The 21,345-nt window shown below is 37.6% G+C and overlaps 1 protein-coding gene across 1 annotated transcript in view; it reads left to right on the plus strand.

Annotated features, from left to right (window-relative positions):
- Nucleotides 1–419: 419 nt before the first annotated feature.
- The window catches only part of LOC126456993 (elongator complex protein 3), an 82,448-nt gene continuing 61,522 nt past the window's right edge, over nt 420–21,345 (plus strand). The window contains exons 1-2 of the mRNA XM_050092957.1: nt 420–611; nt 16,984–17,225. Coding sequence (XP_049948914.1) covers nt 593–611; nt 16,984–17,225 — 261 coding nt within the window. The 5' untranslated portion in view covers nt 420–592. The remainder of the gene's footprint in view (nt 612–16,983; nt 17,226–21,345) is intronic.

Below are 21,345 nucleotides of genomic sequence, written 5' to 3' on the forward strand. Positions count from 1 at the left end.
CCTAATGGGGTGCGAGTACATCTACAACTTAGCAGGGTGTCCAACTGAAAATGTAGGCCCCTAGCATTTCCCATTGGCCACCTTATACATCGATGCTTTCTTTCAGTCAGCAGGAGCAGTTATCTGATCACGGAATCCAACATTAAATTGCGATTAGGAACGCATCGTTTCACTTGCACATTCGTTAATAGTTAACATGCTCTTTGTTCTTGAAAGTTTTAGCAGCACAATGAAATAATTTTTTTCATGAAAAAAATTTACATCTTTTCAAATTCACTTAATATCTACTTAGAAGTTAAGATATTTTCTGTAAACTGAAACTGAATGCGTAATTTCCTTTTACCAATCGGCAAATTTAAATACACCGCTACGCCGGTGCCTTCTACTTCCGAGTCTGGATTACAGTATAGCCAACATCGGAGCATTAGGAGTATTATTTAATCTAAATAAACAGTAAACACCTTCTGCCCAGCCAGAAAGCGTGAGTACTGAGTAGTGACGTAGTGAGTATTGTTTGTTGTGTGTTGACAACATGTGAACAGTGAAGGTTTAAAAACGACAACTACCTATTTGATAAGTGCGAGAAACGAAAATGGGGAGAAACAAGAAAGGTAAGAAACTAACGAACTAGCGTAGTTGTTTTTATGTATAACGTATGTAACGAGCAGTATGATCGTGTACAGTTAAATCTCCCATCCTAGTAGCAGACGCTATTTGAGATGAAACCATTTTCAAATTTATAAAACTGTTGTCACTTCACTTGCGAATTGCATGCATAACACTTCATATCAAGAAATTTTCAAATTGTTTCGTGTATGGTGTGACGCAGTATTGGCCCTAGGTGTAGTTACAAATTTGTTTTCTCTGTTCCTTATCTTTCACTGTAGTACCACGACAGTATCCCCAAATAATTATGTATGCGGGTCTACAACGTAGTGCCTTCCTCCTGTCTTCCTTGTATCCCAGTTTCTGGCATTCACTCCTAACGGGTTTCCCATTTTCTCATTATCATATGTCAGTGTCTTGAATCACCCACAGTGAGCAACATTCATTAAAATAGCTAAACTACAAGTATTAGCAACCTGCCTCAGTCATCTGATGTTGGCCATCAACCCATGTAACATAAAAGTAAGCAACTGGGAATTGAAAATTACTGTCATCTGCTTACCAAGCAGCAGTGTTAGTGCATATTATGAATTATACTCAAATCGTTGTTGTTACAGTTGTAGGTAACTATTTTCTTGGAATATAACAATTTTTTCTGAAAATATTTAGCAATCTGTAAACATGTTTCAAACTAGTGGCATTTCTGCTTAGTAACATTTAAAGTAGCTGGTGTAAGAATATTATACTGGTAGTGTATTATTAAATTTGTGTACAGATTAAATTCCTAAGAGTTGCTCCTCTTTCATTAATGTACTTTTATCTCACATCCGAGTGTTTTGGTTGAAATAGGGACGTCAGCAATATAATAAGATTCTCATATACAGATTCTGAAATATCATTTGCTTATAATAAAAAAAAGTTATGGTATCTTAATACACACTTCGCATTCTGTTGTTGATTTACTTTTTGTCTGTACATCTTACCTTGCTGGTACAGTTTTTCCCTAAAAAAGAAAATTTGAAAGCTATTGACTTTTCCCTATTCTACTAGTGCTGTGAGAACATTGTTAATGAACTTTATATGCAACCATAGAGAACTAGTGTAAATATAGTGGCTCATTGTGGATCTGTCTCTTCTGAAACTATGCCGCACTCCATTTGGTTTGCTTTTGTGTGAGAGATAGTCGTTCTACATCCAGTGGACAAATTTTAGGGGAGAGATTATGCACATACGTTCCTTATAGAATGGAACTAAATAGTATTAAATGTGAGCTTAAGATACAAAACATTCAAGATTTCAGGGGGCTTTCAGTGGTGTGTGAAAAATATCAGATGAACTCTGAGAGTTTGGGCCAAATTATAGACTGGATTTTATATTGAAAATAAGCTGAGGAGTAATGTAAGGAGAGTGTTTGAGTTATATGCTCTACACATGGTTAACATTTTAAGAGGATATCATTCACCATTTCTGTGCTACCAAAGATCAGTCATGGCAGATTTTCAACCACTTTATGAAAGCAATAATTTTTTGGCAAATAAAAGATATTGAGTGTACTTTAAAAGTTGTGAACAGGTGTTTCAGTTGTAACGGTCTATAGCAGTTACTTGTGAATGTGCTAGATATTGGAATATATGAACGTGTTATCTAAAATTTTCACATCAAATTTGTGCATATTTTATGTTGTATTGCTAAGTATTATCACCTCAAATGTTCTTCATTTTTGTTTCGTTAGAAGGAGCAAGTTTATGTGTGGTGGAGGATGTTTTGTTTGTTTTTGAGACCACCTGGATAATATTTAAAAAACGAATTTGAAAATACTATTGTTGTTCTTTTGCAAACTGTTTTTATATGCAGTGTTTGATATATCTTACTTATTTTTAAATTTTCTTTACCTACCTGTTAATATCTTGCTTTTTATAGTACCTAATTATAACAAAGGAATTATTATGGAAATGGAAATTCAAAATGGAAATAAAAGGAGGAGGACTCACTACTACTCATAATCTTGGTTTATGTACTGAAATAAATTACACTGTAAGTCAGTTATGTTAGGACAGTAGAGAAATAAACCTTTATGTTTGTACTTATTGTAGTTGCTTAATTCCCATAATACATTGAAAGCCCATATATATTACTGTTTCTTCATGTTCAGTTCCTCTCATTATAAATGTAAACTGTCCCCTATGTGTATTTAGTTTTATGTCAGTTTTTAATTCAGTCATTGATGTAAACTGCCCCGTGTGTGTGTTAAGCTTTTTGACAATTTTTAATGCTCTCCTACATGTAAGCTTATGCATTTGAAAATATTTAACTTTAATACGATTCGTACAAACATTTTCATTCAGTCTTGTATGTAAACTGTCCCCTTGTGTGTGTAGGTTTTTCACAATTTTATATTCCATCATATATGTAAGCTTATGCATTTGGAGACATTTAACTTTTGTCCTGTACCTTTATACATCGCACACCACGAGATGCCAGGGACAATAAATAAATAAAACGTACTGGTATAGATGATTTTACAAATTGAGTGTTTCAAGTTCTAGATACATGCTGGCTGATGCATACTGTTGTTTTGATTGTTGGTATCAGCACAATCAGAAGTGTGATAACTATATTTGACTGCCATGAACAGTTAGAACACAGCACATGTTAGCCCCTGTATTTGGAAATTCGTATGTTTAATAATGGCAGTAGAATTCATTTGCAGGGTAACTTTTGTTGTGTTTGTGTGTGTGTGTATGCATGCATCCATATGTTACTAACTTAATGTCTAGCTGCCAGTAAATACAGCACTATTTTATTTATGAGGCAGTTTCTAGCTGTTGTAACACAGGGTGTATATTTAGAATTTATTTTGTGCAGGACAAAAAGGTTCGGAAGGAAGCCCTGACTTACCACCTTGAGTAATTGGTTGCCTGGACAATTCAGATTCTCATTGGAGCCTTTGCTCCTCAGTTGATTTGAGTTTTTTTTTTTTTTTAGGAAAAGGCCATTAAAAAGTCTTACAAGCTCTTGATGAAGCAAGGATAATAGTGTTTTTAAAAAATCTCAGAAAATTTGGATTTCTACGAGGTCAAAAATTTTGTCCAATGTGTTGGATTGAGGTTCACAAGAAACTTGTTGTTTTGTTATCCTTCTGAAATGCATCAGATGCTGATGAGCATATACTGATGGAAGAAAGAGTCAAGCCTTGTCATTTACCCTCCAGAACAACAGAAAGTTTCAATATATAAGACCCAAGGCTACGTAAACTACAAGATTTGTCAAGTACAGATAGAGTATTGAAGTAGTATTGCTGTTACTAGTGGGTTTAAGTCAGATTCATTTCTGCGATGCAACAGAATTATAGTGTGCAGCAGTGCAAGTACTGTGGAGTTTGGAGACCTACTCAGTTAGCTGAAACAAAAAATAACAGTTTGTTCATGTGTTACGAATTGAAAAATATTAACACATGGTTGATAGAAAAAGTGTCTTCTGAGTTTTCATTTTCAGCCAGAATGCTCAAGAAAATCTATGAAGCATAAATATCCTGTGAATGTTTCAGCAATATCTGCCTGCAAGGAGAAAAAAAGTCCTCCAGTTTATTTGGATGGAAATGAAATTCTTTTACTGATCTGATATGTGTAAACTCAATAAAATTATTGCGGAGTTGCAGATAGGCACAATAAGAAGACTGTTGGAAAGTGAGCTTTTGATCAACAAGGCCTTCTTCAAACAAACACACACACACACACACACACACACACACACACACACACACACACACACACAAATATGACTTGCACGCACATGACCACAGTCTCTGGCGGCTTCAGCTGTCAGAGACTGTGGTCATGTGTGTGTGAGTTGCATTTGCATGCTTCTGTGCGTGAATGTTGTTTATTTTTTATGAGAGCCTTGTTAGCTGAAAGCATACTTTCTGACAGTTTTTTTGTTGTGCCTATCTGTGACTCAGCATCTCTGCTATATGATGAGTACAACTATCCTTTTGATAATACTGTTACGTTCTAACCTGGATTTTCCATTGTATAGTTATTAATAGTTAGATTAATGAGTAGAACTACCACAGAAATGTTTCTATTTTCCATATACATAATGCCATTGTTGAAATGATGGTTTTTGAATGTTTGAAAATAATATTTTCAGACTCAATTTTTTTACTTCATACAGAAGGTCTCTGAAACAAAGAAAACATTTTCTAGCACAAAGTGAAGAAGTGCATTGAATTATTACAGTGTTTGTTGCTTGATCATGGTTCCCTTAACTTTCTTGGCAACCTCATGAATCTTTGTTATTGCCATCTCCTACTATATGATTGTGAATACACAAAAGTGTATGCGAGTGTGAGAATTTGTCCCATAACAGTGTAATTTCTTGACTATCTTGAAGTGATAGGCATGACGACATTATCATATTCATCCATATTGGCTTCAGACTAAGTTAAACAGGCCTGAAAGATGAAATAATGCGAATGAGTTTCCTCACTGTAAATTAAATTCGTGATAATTTTTTAATTTCTTGACAATGACTGTGTCAAAGAGTGTTACAGTTGGACAGTATGTCTTGGAAAAGAATAAGTCACATATAATCCAAACGCAACTTGGAGTAATTACTAATAACTGATGTGGAAAAAATTCACTTGTGGCTGTACATCTAGGCAAACAGAACTACCTCTTGCATAAAACAAAAATTTGGTTCAGGAAAAATTAGAGTTTCTTCCTGGCACCACCTAGAAATTTTAACACAGTGGCGTGCACAAAAATTTGTGGATTTCATCCAGACATCCCTCTTACATTACTAATAGTTTGTGTTCTAAACGATCTTAATTTGGTCCAGACTGTCCCATTGCTTGCGTCATGATATGCAGACAGCCTCTGCTCGCCTAAAATCTTACAAAACTTTGAATTTTTTATGTATTGAACTCAAATTCTATACAGATTAGTTTAATTCTATACAGAATATATATGCAAAATTTCATTGAAATTGGAGGTGGTAAGTTTTGAGAGCCCTGGTCCACTTGACATTATTCTGTCTTTGTAGTTATTTCAATGGTATAATGGAGCTGCTATTGTTGTAGGCTTGTAATTCTTGGGCTCCTTTGACACTACTTCCATTTATGAGAATTACTTTACTCTTTTCGAAGCAACTGGAGAATATTTGTTCCTCCTGTGCAAGATTTATAAAAATATGTTTGAGCTTTTGACAGGTATTTTCTGTTTTCTTTAGGTATCTTGATTACTAAATGGCTAAAAGAGTGCGCTGTGCACTGTCCCATTCACATTCCCCATCCAGCGGCTTCCATGGGCAACAAAAATCTGATTTAAAATTTTAAAATGCTTAAATATACCACTGAATTTACCTGCAAAATTATAGCATTGTACGATGCACAGTTCAGGAGATATGATGTCATAAATGTTAAAAAAAAACACAGAACTGTCATGGACATTGGAGTATGATTCTCTAAAGAATCAGGGTGCAGTTACTGTTAACATCTGATCCCTCAGCATTTTGTTTCCAGATTATTCCATTTTTTATATTTCGAAAACATGTGGCAGTAACAAGAATAAACTCTCTGTTTCCGTGTTGCAGGTGATCTACTGTTTTGTGGTTCCAATTGTAATGTATTTCATATGGTCCATTCATTCGTTTCCTCTGTGAAAAGTACTAGAAGAACTGATATTTTTTGGAAAGAATTACATCTCAATCATAATAGAAGCGTTTGTCATTGACAAAATTATTTTTAAAATACTTTATTCTCGAACACAGGCACATAAAATTGTAAATGAGATTACTAGTTTCAAACATCTTTAGATCATAGGAACCAGAAGCATACTCACATGAACATTGAGAAAACCATATTGGTAATGTGATTTTATGTGCTTGTGAGTGAAGCACTGCCTCCTCTTATGATCTAAAGACAAGCAGTGATGGCAGAATGATAATTTCCATTGCAGCTAGTGCTGGTGTTAAGCACTCACAAAGCTACCTCACACAGTAATTCTCATTTGAAATTTAATGTGGCTGTGTCGGACAATAAATTGATTTACAAATGATTAAAGCTGCGTAGGCGTGGAAACTCTGTTACCGAGCACATTTGCTGAGAAAAACAAAGGTCCAGATATCAGTTCTGGTCTGACACACATTTTTAATCCACCAGAAAGTTTCATTCAGCTACTTCCCCTCCGAAGAGATGAGTGTTGGCTTATTTTGTATATTTACACTCCTGTTCTCTTATGGAAATATTTATGGAACATGCTCCTAGAGTAAATAATTTGTTTATTCGGGAAAAATGAGAGGTAGGAAAGTTGCATAAAATAATTTTCATTTGGTGTTTGCCCTCTAATCTAGGGTTCAGTTCAGAATGAAGTTATGTGCTCTGATGTGAAGATAGTCAATAAACTCTGATTTGTCGTATAGCAAGAAATGGGGAATTCCTACTTATCAAAAGACTATTAAAAATGTACCTCGTTAGCTACTCCTACAAATTATCTGATTATCCAGTTTCAAAGACTGAATATTTCTGTTAGCTTCTCAATAAGTTGATCCCATCTATGTAGTCGAGCGATCAGCACATGTGATTGCCATGGGGGTGGACATGGACTCAATTCCTGGCACAGTTATATGGGGATTTTCCTGGGTGGGGGGACTGGAATTTAGTCCACTTAGCTGAGGAGCCACTTGAATAGCAAGGAGTGGCTCCAAGGTGTCAAAATCTAACAACAGCCAGAAGAGTGGTATCCTGTGTGCAGATCTCGTGCCACTCCATGCTGCATCGGAATGGTGCCTTATGGTAGAAGCTAACAGTGGTACGTTGGCATCACTCACTTTGCTGGGCCTGATTGTGGAGTGAAGTGAATGTTGAACAGTCAGTAGACACATAACCAAGATTGAAAGTGGTAATCTTTGAGAAGTTGTTTTCACTGAAAACGAACAGGAGAAACATACATACACAGATAAATTGCCTTGGCTGAGTTCATTGTACTGGCGCTTCTGCTCCACTGGTGTGAGGATCTGTGTCATATGGAGTGGATAAGAGGGAAATGGAAGTGGAATGGGTGAGTGAGAGCTGGGGGAAAACGTGGCTTGGCCTCTCAATCATCCCCACCCTCTTATCACTTGCACCCCATCTTGTCATGGCTGATACAATCTCTACATACACCAGTGTCCCCTATGCCTGTGACTGTCAAAGTCCCAGCATTGTACCTACCCCAAACCCACCACTTCATTGTTATACAGTTGACAAACTTTATCCTGACCCATGAATTTTGCTACTTCAAGGGGATGATGTACAAACAAGTCTTTGGCACAACCAAGGGCACCCTTATGGCAATGACAACTTCTTCAAGGTGCACATTGAGGAAACCCTTGTAGCCAGTCAAGATCCTAACCTCAGTTCATTGGCAATATCATCATGAACTGGACACCCAGGGCCAAGTCAAACAGTTCTATTTTCTGCACAGCCTCAGCATCTTCTTTTTCTTCCATATCATGTGGTCTTTCTCAGACCAGCACGTCTCTTCCCTGGGCATTGCCTTCTATCTCGTTGAAGGCTCCTTATACACTTCTACATGTATCAAACCCAGAACAAATCTGGCCACCCTTTCCCATTTTGCTGAAGGCCTACCCTACCCTCCAATCATAGTGTGCAATCATATTTCCCATGCCATTTCCACACATGCCCGTAATCCTCTAACATCCTGAGAAACCAACTGTAAGGGAGCATTTCATCCCAGTGTCAGTACCCAGTATTGCATGGGTAGGGAAAGCTGACCATGTTCTTTTCCAGTGCTCTGACTACCAGCTGTTTTGCATGGGTGTGGCCGGGTCGACAGAAGCGTCCGATCCCACGCGTCGGCTTTGACCCGTGACGTAAGGGTGTTGTCGTGTGTGACGTCATGACGGCGCGGAGTTTGGTTTGAGTGTGGCTGTCTCCAGTTCTTATTTATCTTATTTTATTTACTTTTCTGATCTGTTCGTTCTATCTCGTGAGATTTTTTTTTTTTTTTTAATTTAAAAACACTTATTACTTATTTTAATTATCTGTTTCCTCCAATTTCTGTTTTAGTTTATTATATTTATCTTTCTGATCTGTTCGTTCTATCCCGTGAGATTTTTTTTTAAAGACAAAAAACACTAATCAGCTACTGAAGCATCTTTATCTTCTATGGGTTGCAGGGGTTACGACCCCTGGGGAGGTGGGTGGGTATTCATGCATGGCCGTCTTCACTTACACATTGTAGCTATGCAAGGCGTCTAAATTTGTTTATATTTTGTTTGCCCCCCACCCAAAACACCCCATTTCCCGCGCTTGTCCCATTAGTGTCATTAGGCTTCTTGTGGAAAGTGTGTGTGTTTGTTTTTGTTTCCGCCATATTTGTGACGTCATGGGTCAAAGCAGACGGGCGGGATCGGACGCTTCCGTATTTCCGTGTGGCCAACTTTGATTTGTTGGCAGAATTTTAGAAAAGTCTAACTCATCTATAAAGGGGACCCTCTATGGGAAAGCCTTAACAGTCAAAATGACAATAGTAATACTAATGTTGAATACATTTGTCTCCTTCAAACCCTGTGGTGGGAATGTACATAAAGTTGTGAGCAATGGGGTCATAAACAGTACGACATGTAAGTTTGAGTTAGTCCTGGAAGCATGCTTTGATAGCCCAAGTTGTTAAAGTGGCTGCTCGCGACAAGTGGGAAATTTGGGTTTGATTATCGGTCTGGCACAAATTTTCACATGTCACCAATAGGTAGTATCTTCATACCCAGTCCAGCTAGCATGAAAAAGATTTTACAATTGTGAATATGTTTCGAACTATTGAGAAAAATTTAGAACCAGTATTTGTAGCTCATTGCAGAATGATTCCTCTGCCACCAAAGTACATTTCACATAAGGACCATGGAGATGAGCCAACATAAATTAGGGTTTGTTGTTTTTTTTTCCCCCCTTTTTTAATTTGTGAGTGGAACAGAAAAGGAAATGACTAGTAGTGGTACAAGGTACCCTTCGCCTGCACCACATGGCGGCTTGTGGAAGATGTCTATAGGTGTAGATCAGTAACATTTTTATTAGACGTATGAGGTCCGTTTAGCCTGTTTCATTCACTGAATTTTTATCCTTTCCCCTATTAAATTCAATATCTTGCGCATTATCCAAGGATTTTGTAGTGGGCCTTGTCTTCTTGTCTATTTGATTCTCTGCTGCCTTCATTATTTCATATCTCAAAGCTACTTCTTTGCCTCCAGTTGTATTCCTTCCCCCCCATTTCAGCCAGTTGATGAGTGAAACTACTTTTGAACCTCCGAACAACCTCTGGTTATTTGAATTTATTTGGGTCTCATCTCCTTAATTTCGTACCTTCCTGCAGTTTCTTCCATTTCAAACAGGGGGCAGTTCATTACCAATAAATTAATTTCAGTGTTCACATCTCCTCCAGGATATGTTTTACAGTTTAAAATTTAGTTTTGAAATCTCTTTCTTGTCCGCATGTAATCTACCTGAAACCTTCTGGTGTCCTAGTGTTAGCAATGATGAAATTGTGGTTGGTTCGGAATTCTGCTAGGCAATTTCTCATTTCATTCCTCTTTCCCAGTCTATGCACCCTCTTATTTTTCCTTCTCTTCCATTTTCTTCCATTTTATCTGAATACCTTCCTTTATATCATCATTCTTTCTTTCAGCCTCTTCATTTTCTGCACAACTAGTGGACATATAAAATAGTAATACTGTGGTGGGCACTGCCTTTGTCTATAATAGCTACTGTAATACATTCACAATGCTGCTTACAGTAACTTACCCACATACTTATTCTCTTATTAGACCTACTTCTGCATTGCCCGTGTTTGAGTTTATGTCGATGACCCTTTGGTGAGGTGACGAGAAGTCCTGCTAATATTCTATGCTAATTCTTACTATATCTAACTTCAATCTATCTGTGTTTTTAATCCTCTAACTTACCTATCCAATTAAGGGATCTAAAATTCCATGCTCCAACCTGTAGAATACCTGTTGTATTTCTCCTGATGACCGTATCTTCCGGACTACCCCCACCCAGAGACTGAAAAGGCTTTTGCCACTCTTAAGGAACCACATATTTGTCCGACTTTTCCACAGGTATCCTTCCGATGTCATTGCGAAAGGGGGGGAATAATGTCTTCTGTAATAATGTTAGAAAATAACTTAAAATGAAACATGAAATAAGTATTTTGTGAAAGAAATATACTGAAAGTTTTTAAAGTATAAAATAGTTCTATTTAAGAAGAAAGAAATGAAAATCAATGTACACGGCCTTATAGCTATGCAAGAGATATATAATACATATGATACATGATCTTTATCCAGCTATTTCAGGGTTGGGACTGGGATGGTTCTTCTATTTCGCAGAGGGCCAGCTGCACCTGTAAATAGGCCATTAATAGGTACCGGAAAATTTGGAGATAACAATAATGCAAAATTAATGATTTTTAGCAAAGTCTGTGATTTTTACATGATATTGTAAAATTTGTGACTTTTTTGTGTAAAAATATTTATAAATCTGAGGACAGCAATTTAATAATATTTGTAAGTAATAGTTATTGAAAGCTAAATTGGAGTCTAATCTCCTCAAGGCTTGGATTCGTGTGAAATCTCCTAAGCTTAAAAGGACAGCCGACTTCCTGTGTAATGAAATTTGATGTAACTTTGAAAATGGGACAGATTTGACAAAAAAAAAAAGGTCAAATTTGGCAAGAAAACACTGAATTTGGCGAGGCAGGGAATTTGGCCAAAAAATTACACTAAATTTGGCCATAAAATAAAACCGTATTTTTGCGTCCCTAGCTATTAGTTCTGTTGGATCACTGTCTCCAAAGGCATTTTAAAGCTACCACCAACTCAGCCTCTCTCCTGTTCCTCCTTCCCAGGTAGGAATGTGTGTACTCCTTTTGTATGTACATAATTGCATGGTCAAATGTGCCACCATGTCACGAAGTGTTTGTACGTCATGTATCTCAGGCAGAATGTGGGAACCAGTCTGGTATGTACCTACATGGATGTGGAAAATTTTGTGTGTGTGTGTGTGTGTGTGTGTGTGTGTGTGTGTGTGTGTGTGTGAGTGAGTGAGTGAGTGAGTGAGTGAGTGAGTGTGAGAGAGAGAGAGAGAGAGAGAGAGAGAGAGAGAGAGAGAGAGAGAGAGAGTTTGTTTGTATCCTGCAGTATATGGCTTTGTGATCGCACAATTCTCGAAGTAGTATTCCGATCTGGCAGTACGCAAACACTTTAAAGCCAAGATAATGTTATGTATGAATATCTTTAATCTGAATGAAAGAGAGGAAATTCAGTATATTTTGAAATTTGCTTATAACTAAGGACGAATGCAGTCCAAAGTGCTGCAAAAACAACTTGTTAAGATTTGGAGCATGGTGTGGTATCTGTATGTGAGGTGCAAACTTAATTGCTATGTTTTCCATCTGAAAATGGTGATGTCAGAGATAGGTCTCACTCATCTCAACAAAGTTCTGGAAAATTGATGAAGTCACAAGAAAAGTTGATGGATGCCTGCATGTTAATGTATCACTGTGATATGCTTGCTCACAATATAATGAACTATTTGTTGTGGAGCACAAAGTTACACATGAAGACTGTATTTCATTGATTAAATGGAAGAACCACTTATATTCTGTAAGGGTGGGCTCGGTGGCTGAGTGTCGGACTACAGTTCCAGATGTGTGAAGCTCAATCCTCAGTCACTTTTTTTCCTGCTGAAGGGGAAATTCATTTTAGAATATTATAAAATTACAAGGAAATTGAATGGCTGGGCAGTACTTAGCCAGCTTTTTGAACAGTTAGTTCCTTCCATAGGAATAAAGAGATATAGGTTGAGGAAGGTTAGAGAGGAGGGTCAGGTGGCTCACTGCCCAGGATGTGAGAACCAGGCAGCTGCAGATACTCACAACAGCTGCTCGTCAATCTGGGATATGAGTGACCTCACCCCTTCCTTCCTCAAACTATTCCTCTTTCCTGACTGAGGAACAAACTCATAAGTCCTAAGCTTGTCATCTCGCCTTTTTTTATATCAATGTTCTATCTTCTGTCACCTCTGGCAGTGATCTGCATATGTGAAATATACCAAGTCATTCCATAATATGGAGTCTACGTTAAACCTCTCCCATTCCATCCATCCTATAACTGGCTGGGTGAGTCTGTTCAAAGGTCAGTGATAAACAAATGTGTATCACTGTAGTTGGACCGTGCCAATTAAAGTATTCTAAATTTTGTGTTCATTGTTCTTTGAGCCAATGGAGACCTGACTTGAGAATATATTCTACCCATTTAATAAATTCTTTTAAGACCCCAAAAATGAAAAATATGTCACATCAGGTTTTCTGGTGGATCTGCCAAGTATGCAGTTCCTGCAAAACAGCGTGATAGAGAACACACATAGCAACCTGCTTTAGTTCAGCTTCCGCCCACAGCCTACAGGTGAAGTCCGCATTGTGGTCCCTGTTAGTTGGCTTCCTGTGCTCTCTACATTTCTGTCTTGCAGTGCCACTATCACAGATGTGCAACTTTCTGACATGATTACCAGTTCTTTATTATGTGTTCACCAGAAGACTGGGCCAGTTTGGGTGTAGACAGTTGCTAGTTGACAGCAGCCACAGTAGCAACTGCCTGAATATGTTGAACAGTTGCATTAATGAAATAATTTAGAATTTATACTATGTACACCTGTAGCAGACCAAGTAATTGCCTATATGAGAATAAAACTTGCTCCCACTGTCACAAACCCAGAATTGGAAGATACGAGAGGCTTCAAGAAGGAAGTTACACCATTATTATGGCAGGCCAAGTAACTTCTATTGCTCGCTGCAATACCCTTCAAAGTGACAGATATATGACACTATTTTTCAACATAGTCACCAAGCATATGTAAATGGCGCTCAGAACATTCTACTGATCGTTCGATTCCTCAATGGTAGAAATCTGCTCCATGGGCACGGAGCCATTCGAGAACTGCTACATGAAGACCCTCATCACTGAAAAATCACTTTCCACCCAGATGTTCTTTCAGCTTTTCGAAAAGATAGAAATTGCATGGTTGAAGACCTGGACTTCTTGATCAGCATCATCCACTTCAGTGCAGCCCTGGTCAAATTGCTGACACTATTTCAGTGTAGGTGGATGTGACATTGCATTCAGTTCATATACCTTAGAGTTTCATGGTGAACCTATTTTGCCCACAAGAAACCTACTGTCCATGCATGCTTGAACTTTGGAGTATGTTTACACCTGCCATGCCATTACAACCGCAAACTGTTTGTGTAACTTACTTGATGAAATCCCTTCATGTATGGTTAAAGCAAGTGTGTTTAAAAATTGAAAATAAAATAATTGGTCTGCAGGATTAGCTGATATTTATTTCTCTTGTCAGGTAAATGCTTATTTTCTTTGAGATGGAAGAGGCATGATGTTTCTCTGTAGAAATGGATAGTGGATTGGGCTGGTCTATTAACTGCAGAGTTCACTCTTACTGTGTGGTGCTGCCCCCATGTAATAGAACCCAGTACATTGTCCTGGATGGTGCGTGCTCATCAGGGTGATGTCTGTCATTAAGAGTGCACCAGGCAAGTGTGATAGGAGAGCCCTTGTTCTCTGTATATGTAAATGATTCGACAAACAGGTGAGCAGCAGTGTGCAGCTGTTTGCTGATGATGCTGTGCTTTACAGAAAGGTGTCTTTGTTGAGTGACTTTGGGAGGATACAAGATGACTTGGACAAAATTTCTATTTAGCGTGATAAATGACAGCATGCTCGAAATGTAGAAAACTGTAAGTTAATGCAGATGAGTAAGAGAAAGCATCCCATAATGTTAATGTACAGCACTAATAGTGTACTGCTTGACACACTCATACTGATTAAATATCTAGGCATAACATTGCAAAGCAGTATGAAATGGTACGAGCACATAAGGTTGATAGTAGAGAAGTGGTTAATTCTGGTTTGTAGGCAGAATTTTAGGAAAATGTGGTTCATCTGTAAAGTAGCTACATGTAGAAAACTAATGCAAACAATTTTTGAGCACTGCTTGAGTATTTCGGATTTTCACTAGGTCATAGGTCCCTCAAACAAAAAACCGTGCCCAGTTCTTGGAAAAAGGCACAGGTCACACCTCTCGACAAGAAGGGTAATGGAAGTGATCTGCAAAACTACTGTCCAATATCCTTGACATCGATTTGTTGCAGAATCTTGGAACATATTCTGAGTTCAAACATAGAGGTATCTCGAACAGAATGACCTCCTCAGTGCCAACCAGCATGGATTTCGAAACTATCAATCATATGAAATCCAACTTGCACTTTTGTCACATGACATACTGAAAGTTTTGGATCAAGGCAATCAGGTAGATTCAGTGTTTCTTGATTCCCAAAAAGCATTTGACTCAGTACTGCACCTGTGCTTATTGTCAAAAGTATGATCATGTAGGGTATGAAGTGAAATTTGTGACTAGATTGAGGACTTCTTGGTAGGGAGTGATTAATAGTACAATCAGGCTTTTTGCAGATGATACATTTATCTATAATGAAGTACTGTATGGAAGAAGCTGCATAAATATTCTGTCAGATCTTGATAAGATTTTAATGTGGTGTAGAGACTGGCAACTTGCTCTAAATGTTCGAAATGTAAAATTTTGCACTTCACAAAACATAAAAACTTAGTATCCTTTGACTACATCAGTGAGTCACTGTTGGAGTCAGACAACTCATACAAATATCTGGATGTAACATTTTGTCGGGATATGAAATGGAATGCTCACATATGTTTAGTCGTGGGTAAAGCAGGTTGTAGCCCTCAGTTTATTGGTAAAATATTGGGCCAGCACAATCAGTCTACAAAGGAGATTGCTTACAAATCCATCATGCGACCGCTTCTAGAACATGGCCCAAGTGATGGGACCTAGTCCCATGTGGTATAACGGAGGACATTGAATGTATACAGAGAAGGGCAGCACGAATGGTCACAGGTTTGTTTAATCCATGGTAAAGTGTCACAGAGATGCTGAAGGAAGTAAACTGGCAGACTCTTGAGGACAGGTGTAAACTATCCCGAGAAAATCTGTTAACAAAGTTTCAAGAACTGGCGTTAAGTGATTACTCTAGGGATATACTACCACTCCCTATGTATCGCTTACGTAGGGATCATGAGAATAAGATTAGAATAATTACTGCATGTACAGGTGCATTCAAACAACCCTTCTTCCTGCACTCCATATGTGAATGGAACAGGAAGAAACCATAATGAGTGATACAATGGGATCTCATGGTTGTTTGCAATGTAGATGTAGATTAAAGAAAGACAGTGAAGCACTGCAGAGATTTCTTACCGGTAGTTTGATCAACACACAAGTACTATCGAGAGGCTTTATGAACTCAAATGTGAATCCCTATAGAGAAGACGATGTTCTTTTCACAGAACACTATTGAGAAAATTTAGAGAACCGACAATTGAAGCTGACTACAGAATGACTGTACTGTCGCCAATCTACATTTCAGTAAGGACCATGAACATAAGATAAGAGAAACTAGGACTCATAAGGAGACACACAGACAGTTGTTTTTCCCTCACTCTGTTTGAGGGTGCAACATGAAAGGGAGTGACTAGTAGTGGTACAAGTCACCCTCTGCCATGCACCATACAGTGGCTTTCAGAGTATGTATGTAGATGTACATATACATAATTCTTACCACAGTACAGCTTGTTGGTTTCATACATACATGAGGGATGTATACTGTCAAGCTTTATGGAAGAGCGGTAAACTATGGAATTTCTTCCGTTGCCTAAGGAATCTGAACTTCTACATAACATCAAGCAATTTTAACAACTTGTTGCAAGTTAAGAACACCACATTCTGCACAAACTTGATTTGACTCTTCAACACTTGACACTCCTGTTCAATTATACAGAAGATCCAGTGCATGAACGGTAACACAAGTGGTATTCCTCCAAAGAGAACTGGAACATTTGAACTATAATCTTATGTTGATGATGTTATGTACAGATCCCAACAAACTACTGCCTGCAGGGAGTTGGAAAATGTCCTCTTACATCATTCATATGTGCAAGTAGAACACTTTTGCATTCCTGACAGTCAGTAGTTATGACATCTGAAGACAACTGTGGTTACAACTGATGATTATCTACTTGATCATGTTGTAGTGCAGGTTTTTTAATTTATAAGCAGTGTTTTTATTCATATATTGCACAGCAGATTGGATCATAATTTATGATCTATGTGATACAGATACAATATGTAATTTTATGATCATGTTAGGTGAGACCCTACTACTCTGCTGTTTGGTGTTTGGAATACACTAAATATCTAAATCAGACATTACATTTCAGTATACAGCCTGAGCAGGGAAGAACGAATGGTGATTACGATTGGTGAGGTAATTCAAGAACTTATCAAGGCTCATGAAAATGGTAAAGACGTAGATCTGAATAAACTGAAAACACGAATAGCATCAAAATATGGTTTAGAATCGTCGCCACGATTGGTGGATATTATCGCTGCTGTACCTCTTGACCACAAGAAGACTTTGTTGCCAAAATTGAAAGCAAAACCAATCAGGACTGCAAGTGGGGTGAGTAATGTAATATTTAATAATGTTCAGAAAATATTCTTTAGAAGTAAGTTTGTGTAAAAAATAAGAAATATGTTTGCCACATTCAGACATACTCCATAACCAACCGGCATTTGAAAATTTGTACCAATTCCGGTATTCCAACCTGGGCCACCTGCTCACTAGGCAGATGCGCCAACAACTGTACCATACAGGCACAGTGAATGTGCACAAATCCATGGACTACTCGTAGCACACCTTCCCCCTCAATCCAAATTCCCATGCATGCTTCAATATACTGGTATTCCCCCCAAACTTGTACTGCATTGCTCCAGCTATATTGGAATACCACCTCACCATCAAATGAAATGGGGGATCCTGCCTGAAACCCAGGCATAGGTGTTTTAATAAAATGAAACTTTATGGTTCCAGAGATCTTTCCAAGTCTTTAGTTTTATTTTTGCCAAAATTGCATTACTCAGATTGTGCACTATGGCATCACATATCATTTTTTAATTTTATTTTGTGATTTTGTATGCTCTTGATATATTGACGAACTGTCAAAAACCATTTGACACATTCCAAATTGGAAGCAGAACTGTAGTGTCACCATTATTATTAAATATTGTCAGTGCTTGAAATGTATCAAGCTGCCTGCATTTAGGAGTATGTTCCCCATCATCTTGTAAGAAGCACATCCTGAGTTTAGCTCTTGGTTTTGGGGGACAAGGTAAAAAAAAATTAAGAAGGTAAAATATATATATATATTTTTGCATTGATCAGCTATACTGCATTAGGGGAACTCTTTTACTGTCTTGTAAATGAATTTGTTTATGATATATTTCAGCATTAGATGAAACATATGCCTACCATTAGTTTTGACACTTGGTAAGTCTCATCAGATGATTTGAACTAGTACTTGTGAAAGTTGTTATACTGTGATAAGTTACTATTTAATGTTTTGAAATAACCTGATGATTTGCTGATAAGTTGAAAATGATTAATACTGTTTGTGTGGTCTGAGGCCAAAAAATATAATTTAAAAAAAAAATCACATGGATTTTTCTTTCTTTTGAAATCACATGTGTAGTTTTGCTGTATCATTAATACAAGAGAATTGAAGTCTTAATAAATGCTGTAACGTTAATACCTGTCCTTCCTTTTCAGTTCATAATTTACATCTCTCTTATTGTCATGGTGTATCCACAGTGCATTTGTATTTTGTTAATTTCTCAGTCCTGATTTTCTGAACTGGATCAGCTTAAGACCAGAAAAAATGTCCGTACTTTCATAGTCAAACCTGCTGGCTCCTCCCCTCCCTTGCCACCATCCACCCACCTTGCTCCCTCATTTTGTTAAGATCTCCTTACTTCTTAGGCTTTAGTTCTTATTCTATCAGTTACAAATGTAAAGTGCTTACTTTTTAATGTATTTTCCACTCTGCTTATTAATTTCTATGCGTAATTTACAGTGTACAATTTTTTGTATTTTATTACTATATGTGAATTCAAAATTAATGAATACAGTTTATCTGTCACATGCCGAAGTATACTTGGTATTAGTGTTATTGAGTATCCACCTATTTCCCTAGTTATATTTTAATTTTATTATTAATTCTGGTCACCATCTGTACATATTAAACATTGCTCATGGCATATATATAGCTTTTGCAACCCAAGGTTGCTTCATCAGGAAAGAGGGAAGGAGAGGAAAGACGAAAGGATGTGGGTTTTAAGGGAGAGGGTAAGGAGTCATTCCAATCCCGGGAGCGGAAAGACTTACCTTAGGGGGAAAAAAAGGACAGGTACACACACACACACACACACACACACACACACGCGCATATGCATCTGCACATATACAGGCACAGGCAGACATATGTAAAGGCAAAGAGGTTGGGCCCAATGTAGTGCACATAGCACAATGTAGTGGAAGGTTGGTGTGTGTGTGTGTGTGTGTGTGTGTGTGTGTGTTTTCCATTATTTTTTGGTCACCTTATTGTATATGGTTTCAATGAATTATTTCAGTTGAATGCTTGGGTAGAGTCTTCAACAAAGTTAGTAGTGACCTATCCTCTTACAGAGAGAGGCAGCTTCCACAGACATTCAAAATCTATCAAGAACAACTAACTACAACAGGCATGGCATTCGCTGAGCTGTAGCAGATGGTACAGTAAATTTTCTGACATACACAGGTAATTTTTAACATTTATAGCAGTTGAAGTATAATGCTGCCTTTTTCTTTTTAATGGAGCTATATGTCTTTTTCTGTGGCATTGAAAAGAGGTTTCAAAGAAGGCTACAATGTCAAAATGTGTGAAACTTGATGAAATAGCAATAAGATAGTAGAACCACAGCCACTCTCCCTCTGTTAAAAGAGAGTCCAAAAATGACTGCCCTATTGCACCAAGTGTAAGCAGATAAGTAACTCAGGTGTGGTTTGTGTGTTCATTATTAAGGCTGTTTATATCAAGTGCTCAAATTGTTGACTTTCTGCACTGATACATACTATGAAGCAATTTGAGATGGACAATATGCCACAGTGAATTTCATCTGGATATACTGTAGCACAGTTGTGTGTTATATGTTATTTTGCATCTTTGGGAGTTGTCGGTGTTTCCTTGTAGCTCTCATGTTTCGTTTTACCTCACAAATAAAAGTTAAAAAGTGGAAGTGGGTGATTGAAATACGGGATGTGATATTGTGGAAAGAATCTGTCAGAGCACTGAAAGACCTCGGTCTGAACAATCACCTGGAGGTGATGGCAATTCCTTGGAAGAGCAAACCATAACAAAATTGGTCCATTGGTATTTAGGCTATATCAGACAGGCAAAATACCTTCAGATTTCATGAAGATTTTAATAATCCCTATAACAAAGTATACAGATGTACTGAAGTAAATAGGCAGGTGGTGACATGGGTGAGTATTACTGAACCATCAGATTAATAAATTTACTCACGTCCAGTATGGTGAATCACAATAGGTGGCAGCTTACTATGGTTCAATGAAATTACAAAACTTTGGAATTTGCACAGAAGGTTGTTTTTATGTAAATTGTGACTAATTTCGGGCCTTAGTCCATTATCAAGCTATCCACATAAGTCCTACAATAACACCATAATGTTTGTACACATACAGCACTGGACTGTTGTATGCAAATAGTACCTTGCACTTAGCTACTCATACAAACAATGTGGCCAGTGCACAAACATTAACGGTGTTATACTAGGATTTACGGGGCTAGCATGATAATGGACCAAGGTCTTAAACAGCTTGCCATTTAAATAAAAACAAATTTTTGTGCGACTTTGATGGTTTTTTAATTTTGTTGAGATTAATAAGTCATGATTGCAAAATCCAGACACGAATTATGTACAAGTGGGTGGAAGGGCTTACAGAAGTAAGCCTAGAGGAAGATATGTTTATGTTCTGGAGAAATGTAAGAACATACAAAGCAATACTGTCTCTATGAGTTATCTTACGACAGAGTTAGAAGAAACACAAACCCACATTTATAGCATTGGCAGAGCTGTCGCAACTTGCACAGAAACCAGTGTGCACTTACAAGACTTAAGGAACATGGCAGTAATTGAGAAGGGAGTGAGGCCAGGGTTGCATCCTATCCTCCCTATTATTCATTCTGTACTTGCAGCAAGCAGTAAAGGAAACCAAGGAGAAATTTCAAAATGGAATTAAAGTTCGCAGAGGAGAGATAAAAACTATAAAGTTTGCAGATGACATCGTAATTCTGTCAGAGGTGGCAAAGGCTATGGAAGATCAACTGAATGGAATGGATAGTGTCTTGAAAAGAGGCCATAAGATGAACATAAAAACAAGGTTAAAGACATGTAGTCAAATTAAATTGGGTGCTTCTGCGAGAATTAGGTTAGAAAATGAGACACTTAAGTTGTAGATTTTTTTAATATTTGCGTGGGGAGGTAGCTACACTGACTGAAGTAAAAACGGTGTAAATGCGGATTGGAAATAGGAAATAATGCATTTCTGAAAGAGAGAAATTTGTAAGCATTGGATACACTGGCAATTGAACTGTTAGGAAGTATTTTCTAAAGACATTTATCTGTTGTGTAGACTTGTATGGAAGTGAAATGTGCACAATAAACAATTCATACAAGAAACAAGT

The sequence above is a fragment of the Schistocerca serialis genome, chromosome 2, assembly GCF_023864345.2.
Source record: "Schistocerca serialis cubense isolate TAMUIC-IGC-003099 chromosome 2, iqSchSeri2.2, whole genome shotgun sequence".
Lineage (NCBI taxonomy): Eukaryota > Metazoa > Arthropoda > Insecta > Orthoptera > Acrididae > Schistocerca > Schistocerca serialis.